The sequence below is a fragment of the Myotis nattereri genome (genome assembly GCF_964212035.1).
Source record: "Myotis nattereri genome assembly, chromosome: 7".
Classification (NCBI taxonomy): domain Eukaryota; kingdom Metazoa; phylum Chordata; class Mammalia; order Chiroptera; family Vespertilionidae; genus Myotis; species Myotis nattereri.
In genome coordinates, this window is record NC_138082.1 from 56849174 (window position 1) to 56868123 (window position 18950).

Genomic DNA, 18950 nt, shown 5'->3' on the forward strand with positions numbered 1-18950 from the left:
GAGTAACCAGTTATATAATTTTCCTCCTTTTCTCTGGGCCCACCTCTCTTTTTCCTCCTCTCCTCCTCCCACTATTTGGGGGTCCTGCCACCTGGCCCACCTATCTTTTGATCTGAACATTCTCCTTTGTTTAAATGCCCTATAGGCTAATGGGGATTCTTTCTGCTCGCTGGCAAGAATAACTTTCTGAGTGAGTTTGAGCTAAAAATGAATCTCCCAGCAGGCAAAATACCTCTGGCAGTAGCACTGAGGGCATGCGCCTGTGAAACGATTTCATGTTCAATGTTGAGTAAGCCACATGACCTAAACACTGAGTAGCACGTTTGTTTATAAAACTGCCTTTAATTCGGTAGGGCAGATTACTTCCCTGAAACATTGGGAGAAAGGAGGGAAAGTTCAATACTTAATTAGAATTAGAATACTCTAATCAAGACATATCTTTAGGTTGCTTTACTTACTGCTTAAAGCATTCTTTTTAAATGTAGAACCTGCCACTATCAGCTGTTCTTTAGAAGTCTCTCATTCCCCTCTTGCTTTCCGTAGCTTCTTTTTAGATTTGATGTTACTTGGGGCTCCAGATAAAGAGAGTTCAAGATTCTGTGCTATGAAAGAATTTGCCAAGTTCTTACTGAAGGTTCACTGAAGCCCAGGGTAGTTCCAAATCATATGCATTTATCTCTTAGAGTGCAGGACGCACGGAAAGAAGTCTCCTAAATGATCTGTAAATTCTCCACTTCTCCATGAAAGCTTCCTGTCCCTTCAACTACACTCAGGCCTGGAAGCTTACATACATCCCTCTCAGGTTATTGCTAATGCTGTGCCTGATTCTACAGCAGCTGTTGCTTTTGAACAATACGATGCTTCTCTTTCCCCAAGAGAAGTTGAAAATGCCTCTTTTGCAGCGTTTTCCACCTTTGTGGACTCAGAGAGCAAAAAAAAACAGGCTGGGAGATGTGCCTGGGATTCTGTTTGGGAATTCAGGGCACAACTTAAAGACCTTTGAGTTTAGCCACTTTCTGACATTGACTTTCATAACAGCAGTTTAACTTGGAGAAAGTCCGCTACCCCAAATGGCTAAAGGTATTTACGTGGAAAATTTTCCAAATGATTGACTTCACTACGTTGCTAATTTTCTTTCTCCATAAATATGTGAGTATTTGGCGTTCTTCCAGAAGTTTTTCTGCATCACTTCTTTTTAGGCAGAGAGTTTTTCTATCCAGAGAGGAAGAAGAGGCACCAAGAGTTACCCCCCTTTGAAGTGAATTACTATTTGAGTTTAAACCATAGCATCTGGGGAAAAAAAGAATTTGAGTGTCTCCTGTTTTCTTAAATTTTCCTTTGGCAGATCTTTAAGGGAATCAGAGTAATCTTGACCACTTTAGAGCCAGTGGTCAGCTTTGTGCTTTCTTAGGCACCCCTCTATTATCTCCTTCCCTGCACCCCCCCCCCCCCATTTGCATAGGTCTTACTGAAGGTGTGGTCTCTACTCTCTCTGGTCTCCACTCCTCTCTTCCTTCCTCTCCTCCCACTAATTCTTTAGCCACCTCTCTATTGATTGCTTTTGTCAAGATCACCAATGGCTCCCTGTTACTTAATCCAAAAAATACCTTGGATTATAATTGATCTTCTCATAGCATTTGATATCACCAATCCCATTTTCCTTAGCTTCTTTGGCACCATTTCTCCTATTTCTCCCAGAGAATTTCCTCTTCTTCTGTCCCTTTCTAAGTGTTATTTCCTTGGGAATCAATCTTAGGCCAACTTTTCTTCTTACTCTACACCAGGGGTCCTCAAACTTTTTAAACAGAGGGCCAGTTCACTGTCCCTCAGACCGTTGGAGGGCCGCACTATAGTTAAAAAAAAACAACTATGAACAAATTCCTATGCACACAGCAGCGGCAAAAACACCCGGCGGGCCGGATAAATGTTTTCGATGGGCCGCATGTGGCCCGTGGGCCGTAGTTTGAGGACCCCCTGCTCTACACAGACATACCTTGGGATAGTGGCGGTTCCATTGTAGACCACCCCAATAAAGCAAGTTTTTCAATAAAGTGAGTTGTAATCTTTATGTTGGAGGTGGGGGTCTTGACTTCAATTTGTAAAATAGGCAATATCTGCTAAGCACAATACAGCGAGGTATGCCTACTCTAGTCCTGATGGGTACATCTGCCCCATGGCCTCAATTCCATGCCATGGGTAAGGTTCCCCATCCACTTCTCCAGGCCAGATCTTGGGAAGGCAGGCCTATGTCCTAATTATAGTAAACCTAATTCCTCTCTGTTTCTCCTCCTAAGTTCCCATTTTTAGTGAGGGAGTCCATCATTCACTGTGCAAGACAGAAACCTTCCTGAACTTCTTCCTCTCTGTCTTTTCCCCTCTCCCATAAAATAAACTAACAAGTTTATTCTATTCTATTTTCTACATAAATTTTAAATCCATGCCTTCTCCCTACCTCTTACCAGCGCCTCTCTCCCCCTGCCTTAGTTCAGGAAACCAGCAACTCGCATCTCAATAACTCTCTCTGGTCTTTCCCCTTTACCAATCCATCTTCCATATCACTGGAGAGATTTTTCTGATCACGGCATTTCCCTGATCAAAAGCCCCCACAATCCGGCCCTTCTCACCTCTCCAGCCTCAGTTCCTGGGACTCCCAACCTTGCTTTGTTCATTTGGGGTCACACTTAATTTCTTTCAATTTTTCAGACATACTGTGCTTTCTGACCTCTGGATTCTGTGTTGTGGTTTTTTGTGTTTTTTTTTCCTTCCTGGAAAATCCTTACTACCCCTCTGGTGAATTCCTGCTTCAGTTTTGGGTCTAAAGTTGAGAGCACTGCCTTTTGGATGCTCCCCTGGATGTTATAAGCCTGGCAGAGGTGCCTCTCTCACAGCCTCTGCCCCATCGTCCCATTAGAGCAAGAGCCATCCTGTGTCATAATTGCCTGGGTCTTTGTATTCCCATTAGGTTGCCACTTCTGTGAGGACAGGAGCATGTGTTTTGTGTGGAAATTGTATCTCCGATGACTCACACAATGATTGATGCAGAGCTGGCACGCAGTATATATTTGTGGAATGAATGAATGAGCCGCCAAGAAAACCATGAACCAGCCTTTCTTACGACACAGGTTCAAAATGCCTTACTCTTATCTGCAATTTCTTCCTCACGAGTCCAGTTCCAAAAAACCAAATAAAACTTTGCTGCTGACAAAGCAACACGTGCCTCCCAAAGGGAGAGAAACTTTCCAGAGGTTCTGAGAATTAGCATATGGTAATTGTCAAATCCCAGTGTATCTTTTAATCGAACCTTCGCAGTGGTTCACTTAGCTTGTACTCAGGGCTTAAATTGAGTAGAACCTCATTAGGGATGCCTTAGTGAAAATGGGGAGAATGAGAAATACAGCTTTCCATGCCATGGAGGCGTCGGGGAAAGGGAGCAATCTGGTCTGTGGGCTCTTTAGTCTGTGTGTCTGACTGTACCAGCTCCTGATACAGGAGATGGTGGGAAGGACGGCCACAGCCACCAGCGTGGCCAGGATTGCCCTTTTCAGTCCCATTCTGGGTTTTGTACTCCACAGGGATTTACTGTGTGCTTCCCTCCTTTCTTCTCTCTGAGCTGCCTCTTCAATGGCTTCCTCTTCAATGCCAGCCTCTGGAGCAACCTAGTTTTCTTTTTGTTGTTGTGTTTTTTAAAATATATTTTGTATTGATTTCAGAGAGGACGTGAGAGGGAGAGAGTGGAAGAAACATCAAGGATGAGAGAGAATCATTGATCGGCTGCCTCCTGCACGCCCCCTACTGGGGATCGAGCTCACAACCGGGACATGTGCCCTGACTCGGAATTGAACCCCTGGGGTTCCCTCAGTCTGCAGGCCAACGCCCTATCCACTGAGCCAAACCAGCTAGGCAGGAGCAACCTGATTTCCCTAGAAGCAAATCTTCCTGAGGGGAAAGACCTGGCTCAGCCGCCCATGCTTTCCTGGGCCTCTCTTTACTGATCACTGGTCATTCGCTCACGCTGTGCAGGCCACCCCAGTTCTTCCCTTCTGAGGGCTGTGACCACGTGGGGCAAGCCGGGTTCCCGGGGACAGAACTGGAGAATCACCCCCTCGCAGATGCCAGCCCTGCCATTGCTCAGCCTGAGCGCCTCCCCTGACTCATCCCTCGCTCTCTGCCCGCAAGGCTGGCCCGCTCAGCCGTCATGCCTCCCTGCCTCTGCGACTCCTAATCCTCCAGCTCCTGCTCAGGTGCTATCTCCTCAGTGAAGCTCTTGCTAAACCAGCAGTCCTTTCCCCACCCAAGCAAGCAGTCATCTCCCCGGCCCCCAGATCCCCAGAGGCCTTACTTAGACCTCTCTGAAGGCACTGTTTACCTTGTTTAGCTCCCGGGCTTGCCTTTTTATCTTTATGTTAAACTACGAATTCTCAAGGACAGTCTTTTTCTTAGTCATTACCTAGCACAGGGTTTGGCATGGCGTCAGGATTCACAAGCCAGTAAGGTGAGTGGAGCCATCAAGGGGAGAAGAGAAAAGGGCATATAATGTTAATCGCATGGGGGTGGGAGGGGCAGACATGGGCCCTGGGGCCGGTCTGCCTGGGTCTGATCTCTGGCTCTGCCACTTCCTGGGTGTGAGAGCGTGAACATGTGACATCATCTGTCTATGCTTCCAGCTCTTTATCTTTAAAAGGGGATCAATAATGGCATCCCAACATAGGGCTGCTGTGAAATCTGAATGAGGCTTAGACTCATGTAAAGGACTTAGCACAAGCCTTGTCGCACAGGGAACATCTTAGTCAGGATTCAGAATAAAAAGGGTCTAGTGAAGATACATCCATGGAAAATGCAGGTGTACACACCAAGGGGAAAGCACATTTGTGACTGATGTCACAAGTGAAGTTAAATCATCAATGATGGAAGAGAGAAGCAATGACCTCATACTCCCTGGAGAACCCAGGTGACTACTTTTTTTGAAAAGACAAATCTCATCTCTGTAATTCAGTAAAAGAGTAGCTTGGACAAGATGATGGTAAGAGAGGCTGCCCAAAAAAGACAATGGAGAAAGGCCAGATGAGCTGGGGGAGTGGGGGGGTGGGGGAGGGGGAGGTATTAAAACAGCTGTTTATGCCCTGTTCTAATATCTGCTGCTGATGTTAAGGAGGATGGAAGCCTAATGCGAAGGCAAAGTCATGTTTTGCTGCCATCTACAGTCAAGTGCCATTTTTAAAGTTGCTTCACACACACACACACACACACACACACACACACACACACTCAGAAAGAGCATTTTGACAAAATGAGTGGCAATATAAATAGTTTGGTTTAAGTTCTAGTAATGAAGATAATTTGGGCACGTTATTATAGTATTTTATTTAGTATTCTTTCTAAAAATATATATATATATATATATATATATATATATATATATATATATTTAATAAGTAACATAGCCTTTTAAAAATCTCAAATTGTTAAAACTCATCAGAAGGCTCGAATGAGCTGTAGGTGCAGCAGCCAACAGACAGTTTGCGAGTCAATTCAATTATTTCAATGAGTAAAGAGATGGATTGGATTCTATCTCATATTTGCCTGCCCTATGACCTGTAGTTTCTCCTGCTATTATTAGAATTATTAGTAAATTGCATTTTCCACAAATGTCTTCTATTGTTTGGATATGAGGAATCAACCAAAAGCAACTGAAAACAAAACCTGAGAGGCCTTCGGCTTTTATCCGTACAATGTCCAAGATTATGGTGATGTTTTCCCAACTTCCCTGTGCATTGTTTTTAAAGGGTTAACTACAGACAACAATTATTGGAAAAGCGTTTGATGGAGAAAAAAGAGGTGGCTCTTCAAGAAGCACATGAAGAAGAAGAAAGAGAGAGGCGGCTGGAAGCCCTTAGGAAACAGGTGTTTTTAATTTGAAATGTTCATGGGTGGTGTGAAAAAATGTTGCTAAGTGCTCCTAATAGCATTATTCCTCGGGCTTAGTTTAGGAGTTCTGCTGCATAAAATGTAACTTGTCCCAATTGAGACACTGATCTTCATTCCGGGGAGCAATTAGGTTTATGTTGAACCATTTCCAGTTTCTTAGTTTATTAAAAGAACTTTATCAGCACCTTTTAAAAAGCTCTCCCAAGATTTAAATGCATCCACATTACCTCCAGTTTAATAGCTGAATAGTATCCATTTACAGCAGTGAAACTCTGCATCTAGCCCAAAGATTTTACTCTCCTCAAAAAATCAGTGGAGCTTGAACGAGATAATCTTCTTTGGGTAGGAACCTCTGTTTGGATATATCCCATAATAAATAAACATGTTAAAAAGCACTTAAAAAATATAACCTCACTTTTTTTGTGTGTGTGGAGAAATAAAAGCCTCCCATTGCTTCGCCTAATAAAAGTAGGCAAAAGTTTAGAAAGTAGATAATACATGGCAAGATCAGAAATGTAAGAACTTGGGAAATGTGATAAAATAGTTTTATTTGGCAATTTTTCAGAGTTTTTAGCCTGGGAGTGATTAGCTTAACTCAAAAGCTCTGAAGTCTCCACTGGCACCATTTCCCAGCTGTTAGGAAATGACGGGTTTCTGTTCGGTGCCAGTGGAGGCAACATAGAATCTTGGATAGGAACTTGGCCTCTGGTGTCCTTCAAACATGGTACAACCTGGTGTGCTACTCACTGGCAGAAGGAACTTAGGCCTTTTACCTGACTCCTGTTGCTTTATTTCCCCCTCTGAAAAATGGGAATAACAATATTAGTACCTGCCTTGTAGGTTGGTAGTCATGTCTGTTTACATGTTTTGAATATTTACAAAGTATAAAGTCCTCTTATTAACACCCTTGGGTTTTAAATCATTTAGTCTCTACAAAACCTTATGCTGTAGGTGTTATTAATATTCCTGTTTTATAGAAGGGAAAACCAAGGAGACACAGAGGTTCCCCGGAGTTACACCGCTAGCAAAGTTTAGGCTGAATTCAAACCAAGGAAGTCTAATTAGGTGAGGTGGTATAGAGGAGCTATAAATGCATCTCATCTTCTTTGATAAAATAGATTAGAGAAATTCAAAGCATAGGAATGTAAGTCCTGGTCATGCTAGATTCAACAAAATTTAAATTATTCAGTCATTAGCAAATAAGTATATCCCATGGCTTTCTGGGGACAAAACTTAATGTCACTATTACTAAACACATCCTTGTTCAAAATAGAACTTTGACAACTACAGAATGTATATGATTAGAATTGTTTCCATCTGTGAACCCTTGGAAAGAGGAGATATCTGGGCCTATTATCTGTAATTCATGTTCAGAACTATAGTGTAATATTTTAATCAGGAAACCTACAATAATGAAAGTATGTTCAATTCCCAGTTATGTCATTATAGTTCATAAATGCATTAAAAGTGCCATTTTTAATGATAATTCGATTTTTTCTCTTAACATTTTTTTATTTTTAAAGAGTTTTAAAAATCGATTTTTAGGACGAGATGAAGGGAGAGGGAGAGAGAGAGAGAGAGAGAGAGAGAGAGAGAGAGAGAGAGAGAAACATGGATGTGAAAGTGAAACATTGGTCGGCTGCCTCCTGCACGTGCCTACTGGGATTGAGTCTGCATCCTAGGTATGTGCCCTGACTGGGAATCGAACTAGCAACCATTTGGTGCATGGAATGATGCTCAGCCATCTGAGCCACACCGGGCAGGGCTTTAATGCCAATTCTTGACTAGGAGTTAACAGACAGGTGTTACAAATTGTGCATATGATTTACAAAATTAGTGACTTCATTTCATCAGGACACAGTTTTTAATTATTTCAATTATAATAAAGAACAAGAGCACTTGGGTTAAAGTTTTTCAGCAGAAGTGGGAGCACTGGTTTATAACAGCCCCTGGAAATCTAGTTGCCTGGTACAATGGAAATTCACCCATTTGACCCTATAATGCCAACACACTCAACTTTACCCATGAATAATATGCTCTAGATCAGGGCTGGGCAAACTTTTTGACTCGAGGGCCACAATGGGTTCTTAAACTGGACCAGAGGGCCAGAACAAAAGCATGAATGGAGTGTTTGTGTGAACTAATATAAATTCAAAGTAAACATCATTACATAAAAGGGTACGGTCTTTTTTTTTTTTTAGTTTTATTCATTTCAAACGGGCCGGATCCGGCCCGCGGGCCGTAGTTTGCCCACGCCTGCTCTAGATTCAGTTTAAACAGATCAAACTTTCTAGAAAGTTTCATGAGGTTGTCACTATGGCCACAGATCGCTGGTGGTTAAAGATTACTGTATTTTTTGTTTGTTTACTTTTGGTTACTTTCAAGGTGTTTGAATATGTAGGTTTTCTATATAAGATTTCCTGTGACTTTGTATGTATAAGAAAGACAAATTTTTGTGTAAATGTAATAATAACTATAATTTCAATCATCAGAAACAATTATATTTTACAGCCTTTTAATATTATATTTGTTTTTAAACTACTAACTCCTTTGTGGATCTCTTGGAGTGGCCTGGTTTAATATTCTTTCTACTCTCCCCTCTTAGGTTTTATCTTTAATAAAATTTCTGAACTGTAATGGACATGACACATTAATAATATTGCCTAGAGCATTTAGCCTGTATCTTGTTCCAAGTTGCTATGCTTTCTCTTCTTTTAGGTTGCTATTGTTGCTCAATTTGATCCTGTTAGAATGATGTCAGATACCATGGCATCAAAAGCGAGGATGGGTATTGGAATTGAGGAAGAATTTATTCTTCAAAAGCCACTTTTCACATTGAATACATACAACGAACAGCAGGTAATTATGGGAATTAGCATGTTTGAAACAAAAGCTATGAAGTTTATAAGAATTGTAGAAGTGTATGTTTTGCATTCCAAAAATTTTCAACATTTATATTTAAATACTATAGATATCAACACAATTTTTACTTCTAAATAATAGCACATAGTTACTGCACAACTGTTAATATTATAATACTAGGGGCCCGGTGCACAAAATTCGTGCACTGGGTGTGTGTGGGGGGGAGAGTGTCCCTCAGCCCACCCTGCCCCCTCTCACATACTGGGAGCCCTCAGGCGTTGACCCCCATCACCCTCCGATCTCCTGATCGGCCCCTTGCCCAGGCCTGATGCCTCCGCCAGAGGTGTCAGGCTTGGACAGGGGACCCCCATCTCCCCCCGATCACTGGCTCTGGCCCCCGCCCAGGCCTGAGGCCTCTGGCCCAGGAATCATGCCTGGGCAGGGGACTCCCATCTCCCTCTGATTGCTTGCTCCACCCCCCGCCCAAGCCTGACGCCTCTGACCCAGGCTTCAGGCCTGGGCAAGGGGACCATCATATCCCCCCAATCCCCGGCTCCGCCCCCCACCCAGGCCTGATGCCTCAGCCAGAGGAGTTGACCCTCATCACCCTCCGATCACCAATCACCGGATAGGCCCCTTGACCAGGCCTGAGGCCTCCCGCAGAGGTGTCAGGCCTGGGCAGGGGACCCCCAGCTCCCCGCGGTTGCAGGCTCCGCCCCTGCCCAGGCCTAACGCCTCTGGCCTAGGTGTCCGGCCCAGGCAGCGGGGACCCGCAGTGGCAGCGGGGGGCGCCGCGATCGTGGGCTTTGCTTTAGGCCCAGGCAAGGGACCCCTAGCTCCCGGGACTGCCAGCTTCGACCGTGCCCAGCTCCCATCGCTGGCTCCACCCCTACTTCCTGCTATCACTGGCCAGGGCGGCAAAGGCGCCTGATTCTCCGATCATGGCTGGGGGGCAGGGCAAAGGCGGACCCAGGGCCGCCTTTGCCCTGCCCCCCAGCTCTTAGCTCCCCCCTGGGTTTCCAATCACTGTCAGTGGCAGGGGGCTTCTTCCTGCTTTCCCTTTTGCCTCCCTGCATTGTGCCTACATATGCAAATTAGCCGCCATCTTGTTGGCAGTTAACTGCCAATCTTAGTTGGCAGTTAATTTGCATATAGCCCTGAGTAGCCAATGAAAAGGGTATCGCCGTACGCCAATTACCATTTTTCTCTTTTATTAGTGTAGATAGTTGGTAGGTAAGCATAGAAAAAGCAGTTTATCTGGAAATGTTATGAATCTGTCATTGAAAATTATTTTTTTCATTTTTAAACCTTTTATTTTATTTTTTTCAATTTTTTTATTGATTAAGTTATTACATATGTGTCCTTATCCCCACATTACCCCCATACCCCCACTCATGCCCTCACCCCGCTGTTGTCTGTGTCCATTGGTTAGGTCTATATGCTTGCATATAAGTCCTTTGGTTGATCTCTCCCCCTTACCCCCACCCTCCCCTACCTTCCCTAGAAAATTATTTTTTAAACTTAAAAATAATTTTACAAAATCATACATTAAAGCTGTGTTAGTACTGTATTTTGTTGGTGAATATTGCTCTATCGTATTCAGAATTTGTTTAAATTCATACCATAATTCTTTTGAAGAAAAACTGATGATACTTGATTAAACAAAGCAGAGGGAAGTTTTCAGAAGTTAAAATGAGCAGAAGATAATTCATCATAGCTAATGATACAACATTTTCTGTGAAAATAAGTATTAAGGGCTAATTTATTTATTTTTTATTTTTTTAAAATATATTTTTATTGCTTTCAGAGAGGAAGGGAGAGGGAGAGAGAGAGAGAGAGAAACATCAACGATGAGAGAGAATCATCAATTGGCTGCCTCCCGCATGCCCCCTACTGAGGATTGAGCCCTCAACCCAGGCATGTGCCCTTGAATGGAATCGAACCTGGGACCCTCTGGTCCGCAAGCCGATGCTCCATCCACTGAGCCACACCAGCCAGGGCTTAAGGGCTAATTTAACCATTTCTAGGAAGGGAGGACAGATGAATGAATGTGTATCCCTGAAATTAAAGGAGAAAGTAGTTAATTTTGCAAATCTAGGGAGACCTGCTAAATGCTTATCCTATCTAATAAAAGAAAAAAGGGTAATTAACTGTACCTCTGCTACGCTTCCCATTGGCTAATCAGGGCAATATGCAAATTAACTGCCAACAAAAATGGCTGCCAGCAGCCATGCAGCTGAAGCGAACATGAGGCTTGCTTGCTTTAGTGATGGAGGAAACCAAGGTTCCCCGCCTGCCGTGACCCGGCTCTGAGCTCCAGATGCAACAGAGTTTCAATTATAGAAGTTAAACAAACCCCAGATACCTGCTTTCAGCAGGCTGAGGCCTCAGAGCTGGGAGCGCCAGTGAAGGCAACAGAGTTTCAATTATAGAAGGTAAATAAATCCCAGAATTAAAAAAAAAAAGAGGCTGGGAGCTTTAGTTGCAGGCCAGCCTGAAAACAGCCCTCAGCCCCTCATCCAGACTGGCCAGGCACCCCAGTAGGGACCCCCACCCTGAAGGGGGTGTGACCAGCTGCAAACAGCCATCAGCCCCTCACCCAGGCTGGCCAGGCACCCAAGCCGGACCCCTACGCTGATCTGGGACACCCTTCAGGGCAAACCAGCTGGCCCCCACCCATGCACCAGGCCTCTATCCTATATAGTAAAAGGGTAATATGCAAACTGACCCTAATAGCAAAAAGACTGGGAATGACTGGTCACTATGACACACACTGACCACCAGGGGCCAGACGCTCAATATAGGAGATTCCTTCTGGTGGTCAGTGCACTCCCACATGGGGGAACTCTGCTCAGCCACAAGCCAGGCTGATGGCTGCCAGTACAGTGGTGGTGGTGGGAGCCTCTCCTGCCTCCTCAGCAGCGCTAAGGATATCCGACCTCAGCTTAGGTCTGCTCCCCGCTGGCAAGTGGACATTCCCCGAGGGCTGCCGGGCTGATTGCCAGCTTAGGCCCAATCCCCCTGGGAGCGGGCCTAAGCCAGCAGGTGGTCATCCCCCAAGGGGTCCCAGACTGTGAGAGGGCACAGGCTGGGCTGAGGGACTCTCCGCCGCCGCCCCCCCCCCCCCCCCCCGCCGAGTGCACAAATTTTTGTGCACTGGGCCTCTAGTTTAATTATATAAAAGGCAGGAAACTTCATCCATTCACGCACTGACAAATAAATCAAATGTGCCTGTAGTATGTGCTGCATACTTTGCTAGGGATTAAAAAAATGTACAATTAATTTATCAATTGGACACGTATTGATGGAACAGATACTACCACCTGGCACTGTGCCAGGTGCCATCCTGAACAGTGCAGACATGTCCTCTGTGGAAGTGGGGAGCTGGGGAGCTGGGCTGGGAGGACAGTAACATGCATGGGAATAATAAGGGCAGGACACCTCCATAATAGAGGTCTAAGGGCCACAGCCACTAGGGAAGGGAATGGCTGGGGAAATCAGAGAAAGTGTCAAAGAGAAAACTTAACATGTATCTTAGTTGAAGACATAGCAGCAGAAACAAGATTCATTCCAGATGATTTAAGCTAAAAACAAACAAAAAAAATAAATTAGTGGGAGGAAGTGGGCGTAGGGTGAGGGATAAACCTTAAAGATTCAAGGGACTCTTCACAAGCTACAGTGGGGAGGGCAGCGGGGGCTTGCAAAGAACTGAAGTCAGAGGCTGGAAAGCTCTCCGCTGCCTGGGCTGAAGAAGTGAGTTTCACCAGCTAGAAGTGGGGGAAAGAGTCCCTTACTGGTGTGTCCTCAATGGAAAGTACTGGGCAAGGGTGGGTGCTGGGAGATGAGACTCGGAACATAGGTTAGGCTCAGACTGTGAAAAGTCCTATAGTGGGTCTTGCTTGCATGTCACCTTTATCCTGAGCAGAGGCGAGACTTTGCAGCAGCTGAATTACAGAACCGAATGTATGTTTTAACAACTTGTCCTGAATGGGAAATTGGTGAGGCTGCGGGGGTGGAGGGTGGGGGGTGGAGGTCATGTGGAGTCAAATGGCACCCTCACAGAAGTGGGGGAGGGGCAGGAATGGCTCTGGCTGAGAGGAGGAGGGAGGAGGGAGGAGAAAGGGGAAGCAAGGAGGGATGATGAAAGTGAGAATAATTCTAAACCAGACAGTTTGTTCCACTATTTACTAGCTGTGTGAAATTGTGTACACTATTTAACATCTTCCTGTCTTGTTTCCTTCATCTGTAAAACAATAATTTGCACGGTTCTTATGAGGATTAAGGCCCTAGGATACTGTCTGGCACCCAGTAGTAATACAGTAAATGAGAAGTATTCAGTGTTGCTATCATCAACCATGTAAGAATATAGAAGGAGAAACAGACTTGGGGAGAGAGAAATGTCTAGTACACATTTACAAGAAACCGATTAGCTGCCTCTGGGTTGGGGAATTGGGACAATCATGGTCAGTATCCAAGGGAGATCTCCATTTCACTTTGTTTATTCAAAAAGTAGATAATGAAAGCAGTTTAAAGCTCATACCTCCAGAGCTGAGGAGTTGGTGCACGCCGGGGATGACTAGGGGAGAACATATGCAGGTGGAGCATGAACCACCTGAAGTAGGTGAGAGGGACCAGGGAGCCTGGACTGGAGCAGAGGAGGTCACATATGTTGGTCGTCAGACATAAATCTCTGTATTATTCTTGACTGAATGCATCGCTGCCCCTAGTCCCTGTATCTGACCAGTTGCCAAGTTCTATTAATTCTTCCCTTCAGTGTTTCTGACAGTTATCTCTTCCTTGCTACCAGCCAAGTTTAGGCATATTTATTATTAGTCATGTCTAGCCCATTGTAGTAGCCCCCTAACCACTCTCTCTGCTTTCATCTCTTCTTTCCTTGCCTCCTTAATTTATCCTGAACTTACAATGAGATCCATCTTTTTATACAATGACAGTGATTATATTAATTCCACGCCTCAAACAGAAACAAATGCAACCTCAGTAGCTCTCCAGACTCCTTGGCAGAGCCCGAAAGCCTTTCAAATTCAAGCCCCAGGCTTAGCAGTGTCCTTCCCCAGTGTCCCCAAAGGTGATTCCAAATGGACCAATTTCTCCCCCATCTGCTTTAGAAAAGAGTAAGTTGGACTTTAGCTCCGGTGCTCCGGTGCTCCTCCTTACCGGAGACCATGCTAGTCTCACCGGCACGGAGAGGTGTGCCACTCAGCGGTATCTATCACATGTTGCCGCAAACTGCAGTTATCTGGGTATAATCTTATCACCCCTATGAAAGAGCTCCTCGAAGGAGGGGCTGCTTTCAACAGCTTATTATCCAATCTTCTAGGGCAGGGGTGGGAAACATCTGGCCCCAGGGCCCTGGTCTGGCCCTGCCAAGGCATTCAGGAAGAACTAATGAAATGTTTGGCCAAATATAGCAGGCTAATTTTTAAGCTGATAATCTTGTATGGCCCTCAAATGATGTTATAAATATCCAAATGGTACTCAGCAGAAAAAAGGTTCCCCACCCCTGCTCTAGGGGGACTTTAAATCCATGTAAAATGCTTCCTTAGCTGAAATCCATGTGTGGCTACCTTCTTATCATTGCAAACTGCACCATTGACATTTAATATTCACAGAAGGAGGAGTAAAGTCCAATCAGCTATAAGTGGAAACAGAAATCGAACTACTCGTATGTCTATCCCACTTAGAATCAGATAGATGGAAGCATTTTCTAGTTCTGCTTGAAATAGAAGTCTGGCTTGGGAAGAAGGTTCTATTGATTTTTGTTTTTCAGGTAGTGGCCCTGTGCTTAAACTTAATTTACATATTGCCAAGTGATGGAGAAATTAAAATGTCTGTTTAAAGGCAGATGCAGAAGGTTGTGGTTTAGATTTATTTTATTATAATCAGTGATTGTCTATATTTGCATATTCCGGCCATCAATAAATAATGAATCAATGATATTATTGAAAGTAAGCTTTTTTCATCTCATCTTTTAATAATTCTAACGTTTTGTATTTTGACTAATCTACTATGCAACAGTCTATACACCTTATGTTGGAAACGCTGATTCACTCACTGGAAAGTGGCAATGCCGAAAAGGTTTGGATGTTTTCAGTAAAAATAACTATGATATAGTCACTGTATACACAAAATTTACTGTCATTTAGTCATTTATCTAGCAAAAACAAATTATGCAGCTTAGGGAAATATGGCACTAAATGATAAAATTTACTGTAGTTCAATGAATTGCTATTTATTTACATTATACTTTATTTCTACAGATAATTTCTGACCCTAGACTTCGCTTTGAGTTAGCACTTCGAGAAGCTGGACTTCATAAAACCTTTTATGCCAAAGAGATATTACCAAAAATCAGTCCTCAAAAACCGCCAAGAAAGGACATGGAATCTACTGTATTTAAAACCTAGAGTTCATCTTCAAATCCTATTAAATGTAAACAAAATTTTTCTCTGAATACATTTATATGGATAACAATGATTACTGCTTTCTAAATATTTTTTTAAAAGATCGACATAGAAATCATAGCATCTATTAAAACAACCTTGCCTTTAAAAAAATGATTCTTAGAATTTTATGCACTATTTCCAATATCTTTGTTTCTTTAGTGGTATTAAATTCTCCAAGACTATGGAACTTAATTATGACACATTTGGTACATATATTAGCATTTAGTAAATTGCAATTTGGGAGTTGCCTTATCCCATGAAAAGAGATCAAAATAACCATTTGCGAGAATTATAATTTATACTAATGCTACCTGCTAACAATCATTTCTGCTTGCTATTTTCAGAGTTTAACTTTTTAATCATGGAAGCTTCATTACCATTAATACTTCTATTGTTTCTTGATTATTATAATAGAAGACTCAACCTTTCTCTAAATTTAGAAACCAATTTGGTATACCATGTTTACTGAAAACCAATCATCCAAGACAATCTCATTTTGCAAATTAGCCCATAAGAATAAATTAGAAATTAGAAATAGCATTTCAGACATCAGAATATCTATTTTGGCTAGGGGGAAAATGTGGATGGCTGTTTAGAAGGGATATTTTAACATTGATAATATTTAGAATGCTATCAAAAGTTTCACACTACCTATTAAATATCTAGATGATTTTATAGAAGGCAATGTTTCAAGCAGAAGTCAAGCAGAAGTGTTTTCTTTTTACTGTTTCTAACGAACCACACAAACATGAGTAGCTTGTGATGCACAGCGAGAGGGGGTGCCACTATTTTGAGAACCACAGGGAATTCATACTTGGGGTTATACGGAAGCAGTGTAGCTCTTGACTCAGAACTTATTAATTTTCTTTCTTTTTTAAAAACAGTATTTATAATAGTTACCATTTGTTGAACACAAACTGTGTGCTCAGAGCCATGTATATACTTTACATATAAAGTCTTCTTTGACCATGATAACAACCTTATGAGCTTATTCCCATTTCTCCAGATAAGGAAATAGGTTCAGAAAGGTAGAATAACATGCCATAGATCACTTGTTTTTCAACTGTGACTCATTAAATCAATTTAGTGAGCCTGACCAGCATTAAAATAAAAGAAAGAAACAAAATAAAATAAATCCGAAATCTAAGTGGCTAATAAACATATGGAAAGATGGAAATACCAATTAAAAACCCAATGAAATACCAATATGATTCCACCAGATTGGCAACAATACTAAGAAATCTAACAATATCAGTAATATCCTACAGAACAGCAGGAAGCACCCACTGGTGGTGAGAGGGTAGATTGGAAAAGTCCAGGTTTACCTGGTAAAGTTGACACTGTTTATACACTTGGATAGAACAATTCTATTCCTAAATATATGCCCTTGAGGAGCCCCTGCATATGTGTATAAGGACACACGGACTGGGATTCCTAAATGAAAACAAGCCAAATGTTCATCAATAGTAGAATGGATATAAAAATTGTGGTATATTCATATATGGAATTGCGAATAGAGAAAAATGAAAAAAATTAACATGGGCATAATATTTAGTGAAAGGACTCAGATGCAAAAGTATACATACTGTGTTGTATTTTATTTATCTAAAGTACAAAAACAGACTAAGTAACCCGTAGTGTTTAAGGATAGGTGATGAAACAATAGAGGGAAATAGGCCAATGATTAACACTAAAATCAAGGTAATGATTATCTCTTGGGAAAAGGAAGGCTGACAGGGTCGGGGACTTCCAAGTTATGGGTAGTGATTTTATGATGTTTCCTTTCCTTAAACTGTACATAAGTGTGTATGTACTCTTAGGTCAATGCCATAAATTCATAATAAACTGAGGAAAAGAATATTAAGAAAGCAAGTTATTAAAAGTAAAATTTCTTACTGTATTAGTGCATCAGAAATAGACTTTTTAGCCAGTTTCTGATTAAATATCTCTACTTTGTAGGAATTTCTCTGATAGCAAGGATAGTTCCTGCCTGGGAGTCATATTTACCCTGACATCGGTTATTGTCCCTTTTATTTTCCTCCCCCCAGTCCTTGTGCTCTGCTTCACTTAGACTTTTGTCAGTCTAGCTTTCCAGGCGGGCATAAAAGAGAAAACAATACATACCCAATAGGAATCAGCACTGTGCCATGAGATTTGATTTCACCTATTCATGTGTGTGTATAGTAGATAAGAACAAAAATGTACTTGTTAATGGCCCTAAAAAATTAGAAACCACTACCCGCAATCCCATAAAGATATAGCCTGTTCAACTCCACATCATTGAGGATGATGGGTTTGTCTCAAACTGTGTGGAAAGACTGGAATCCTTCCTCTCTCTCTCTATCAAACACCAAAGTGTGTTTTGGGTTTCATCCCCTCTCGACTCCATGATAATTTCTCTTCTGTTATGCCCTTTCTCATCTATATCTTTAAGCTCATGTAGTTCTTCCACCTTCATCCTGTCAATGTGGTGTATTACATAGACCTATTTTCATATGTTGAATCATCCTTGCATTCCAGGAATAAATCCCACTTGTTTGTTGTATACAACGCTTTCAGTATACTGCTGAATTCAGTCTGCTAGTATTTTGTTGAGAATGACATCAACATTTTTGAAGAATATGATTTAATTTTTTTAAAAAATAGAAAATTGTCCGGCTGGCATGGCTCAGTGGTTGAGCATTGACCTATGAACCAGGAGGTCATGGTTCGATTCCCAGTCAGGGCACATGCCCAGGTTGTAGGCTGGAGCCCCTGTGTGGGGTGTGCGAGAGGCAGCCAATCAGTGATTCTCTGTCATCATTGATGTTTCTATCTCTCTCTCCTCCCTTCCTCTCTGCAATCAGTAAAATATATGTTTTAAAAAATAGAAAATTATTTTGGGTTTTTGTTGTTGTTGTTTTTTATTTTATTTCTTAGCTTTTATTTTCTTTAAGGCCTTATCTGTTATATCTTACATTCATTTGGGTTTTTTTTTTAGCTGTCTCATTTCTGAAATGTTTTTCTTTTATCTATAATTTTTTCCTGAGAATATATCACCTAACTTCTGAGTTTTCCTAATTCTGATTAGCATGCTCTCGTATTTTATATCATTTTTATGTATTTTAACTTTCAGCTTATAATGTTAACCTATATTGTGGTAATTTCTCTCTGGTGGTCATTCCTGATCTGTAGGGATGTTATGCTGCTTAATCTGTTTTTAATATCAACATTGAGATCTGATCCTTTGTTTTATTCATTTATACTTAAAATTAATTGCTTAACTTTCAGCATTATTTGTGGCTCAAAATAGTTCTTCTAGCTTTACAGTTCTGGAGTTCTCTGTTTAATTATGTTTGTGTAGGGTTCAAAAAAGTTGGCAGCTTATTTTCTGGAGATATGTCCTTCTGTACCTGCTATTCCCTTTGATTCTGCTGTTCCTGTGCTGCTCAATTGGATTCTCCTTGCAACAGTTTCTCGGCATTGTGGGCCTTTGTCCTAGAAGTGAGATTTGACTAGTCATTGTTGGAATTCATGGGGCCCATATTTCTCTGGCCCTTTAGACTTGACTGCAAACTCTTTGTACTCATTCATTATTAGAAAAGTGTAAAACTCAGTTTCTGCTCTTAATAGCTAAATACTATTTTTAGCATACTCTTAATGGGAGGAGGGCCGACTAAAAATTACTTTCTGCTCCAAGAGTTCATCACCCTTGTGCAT

General features: G+C 42.1%; 1 protein-coding gene across 1 annotated transcript in view; it reads left to right on the plus strand.

Moving 5' to 3' along the window:
• The window catches only part of CCDC148 (coiled-coil domain containing 148), a 223726-nt gene extending 206956 nt beyond the window's left edge, over positions 1 to 16770 (plus strand). The window contains exons 14-16 of the mRNA XM_081095906.1: positions 5784 to 5901; positions 8644 to 8784; positions 15066 to 16770. Of these exons, the coding sequence (XP_080952032.1) occupies positions 5784 to 5901; positions 8644 to 8784; positions 15066 to 15212 (406 nt within the window). The 3' untranslated portion in view covers positions 15213 to 16770. The remainder of the gene's footprint in view (positions 1 to 5783; positions 5902 to 8643; positions 8785 to 15065) is intronic.
• The last annotated feature ends 2180 nt before the right edge of the window (positions 16771 to 18950 follow it).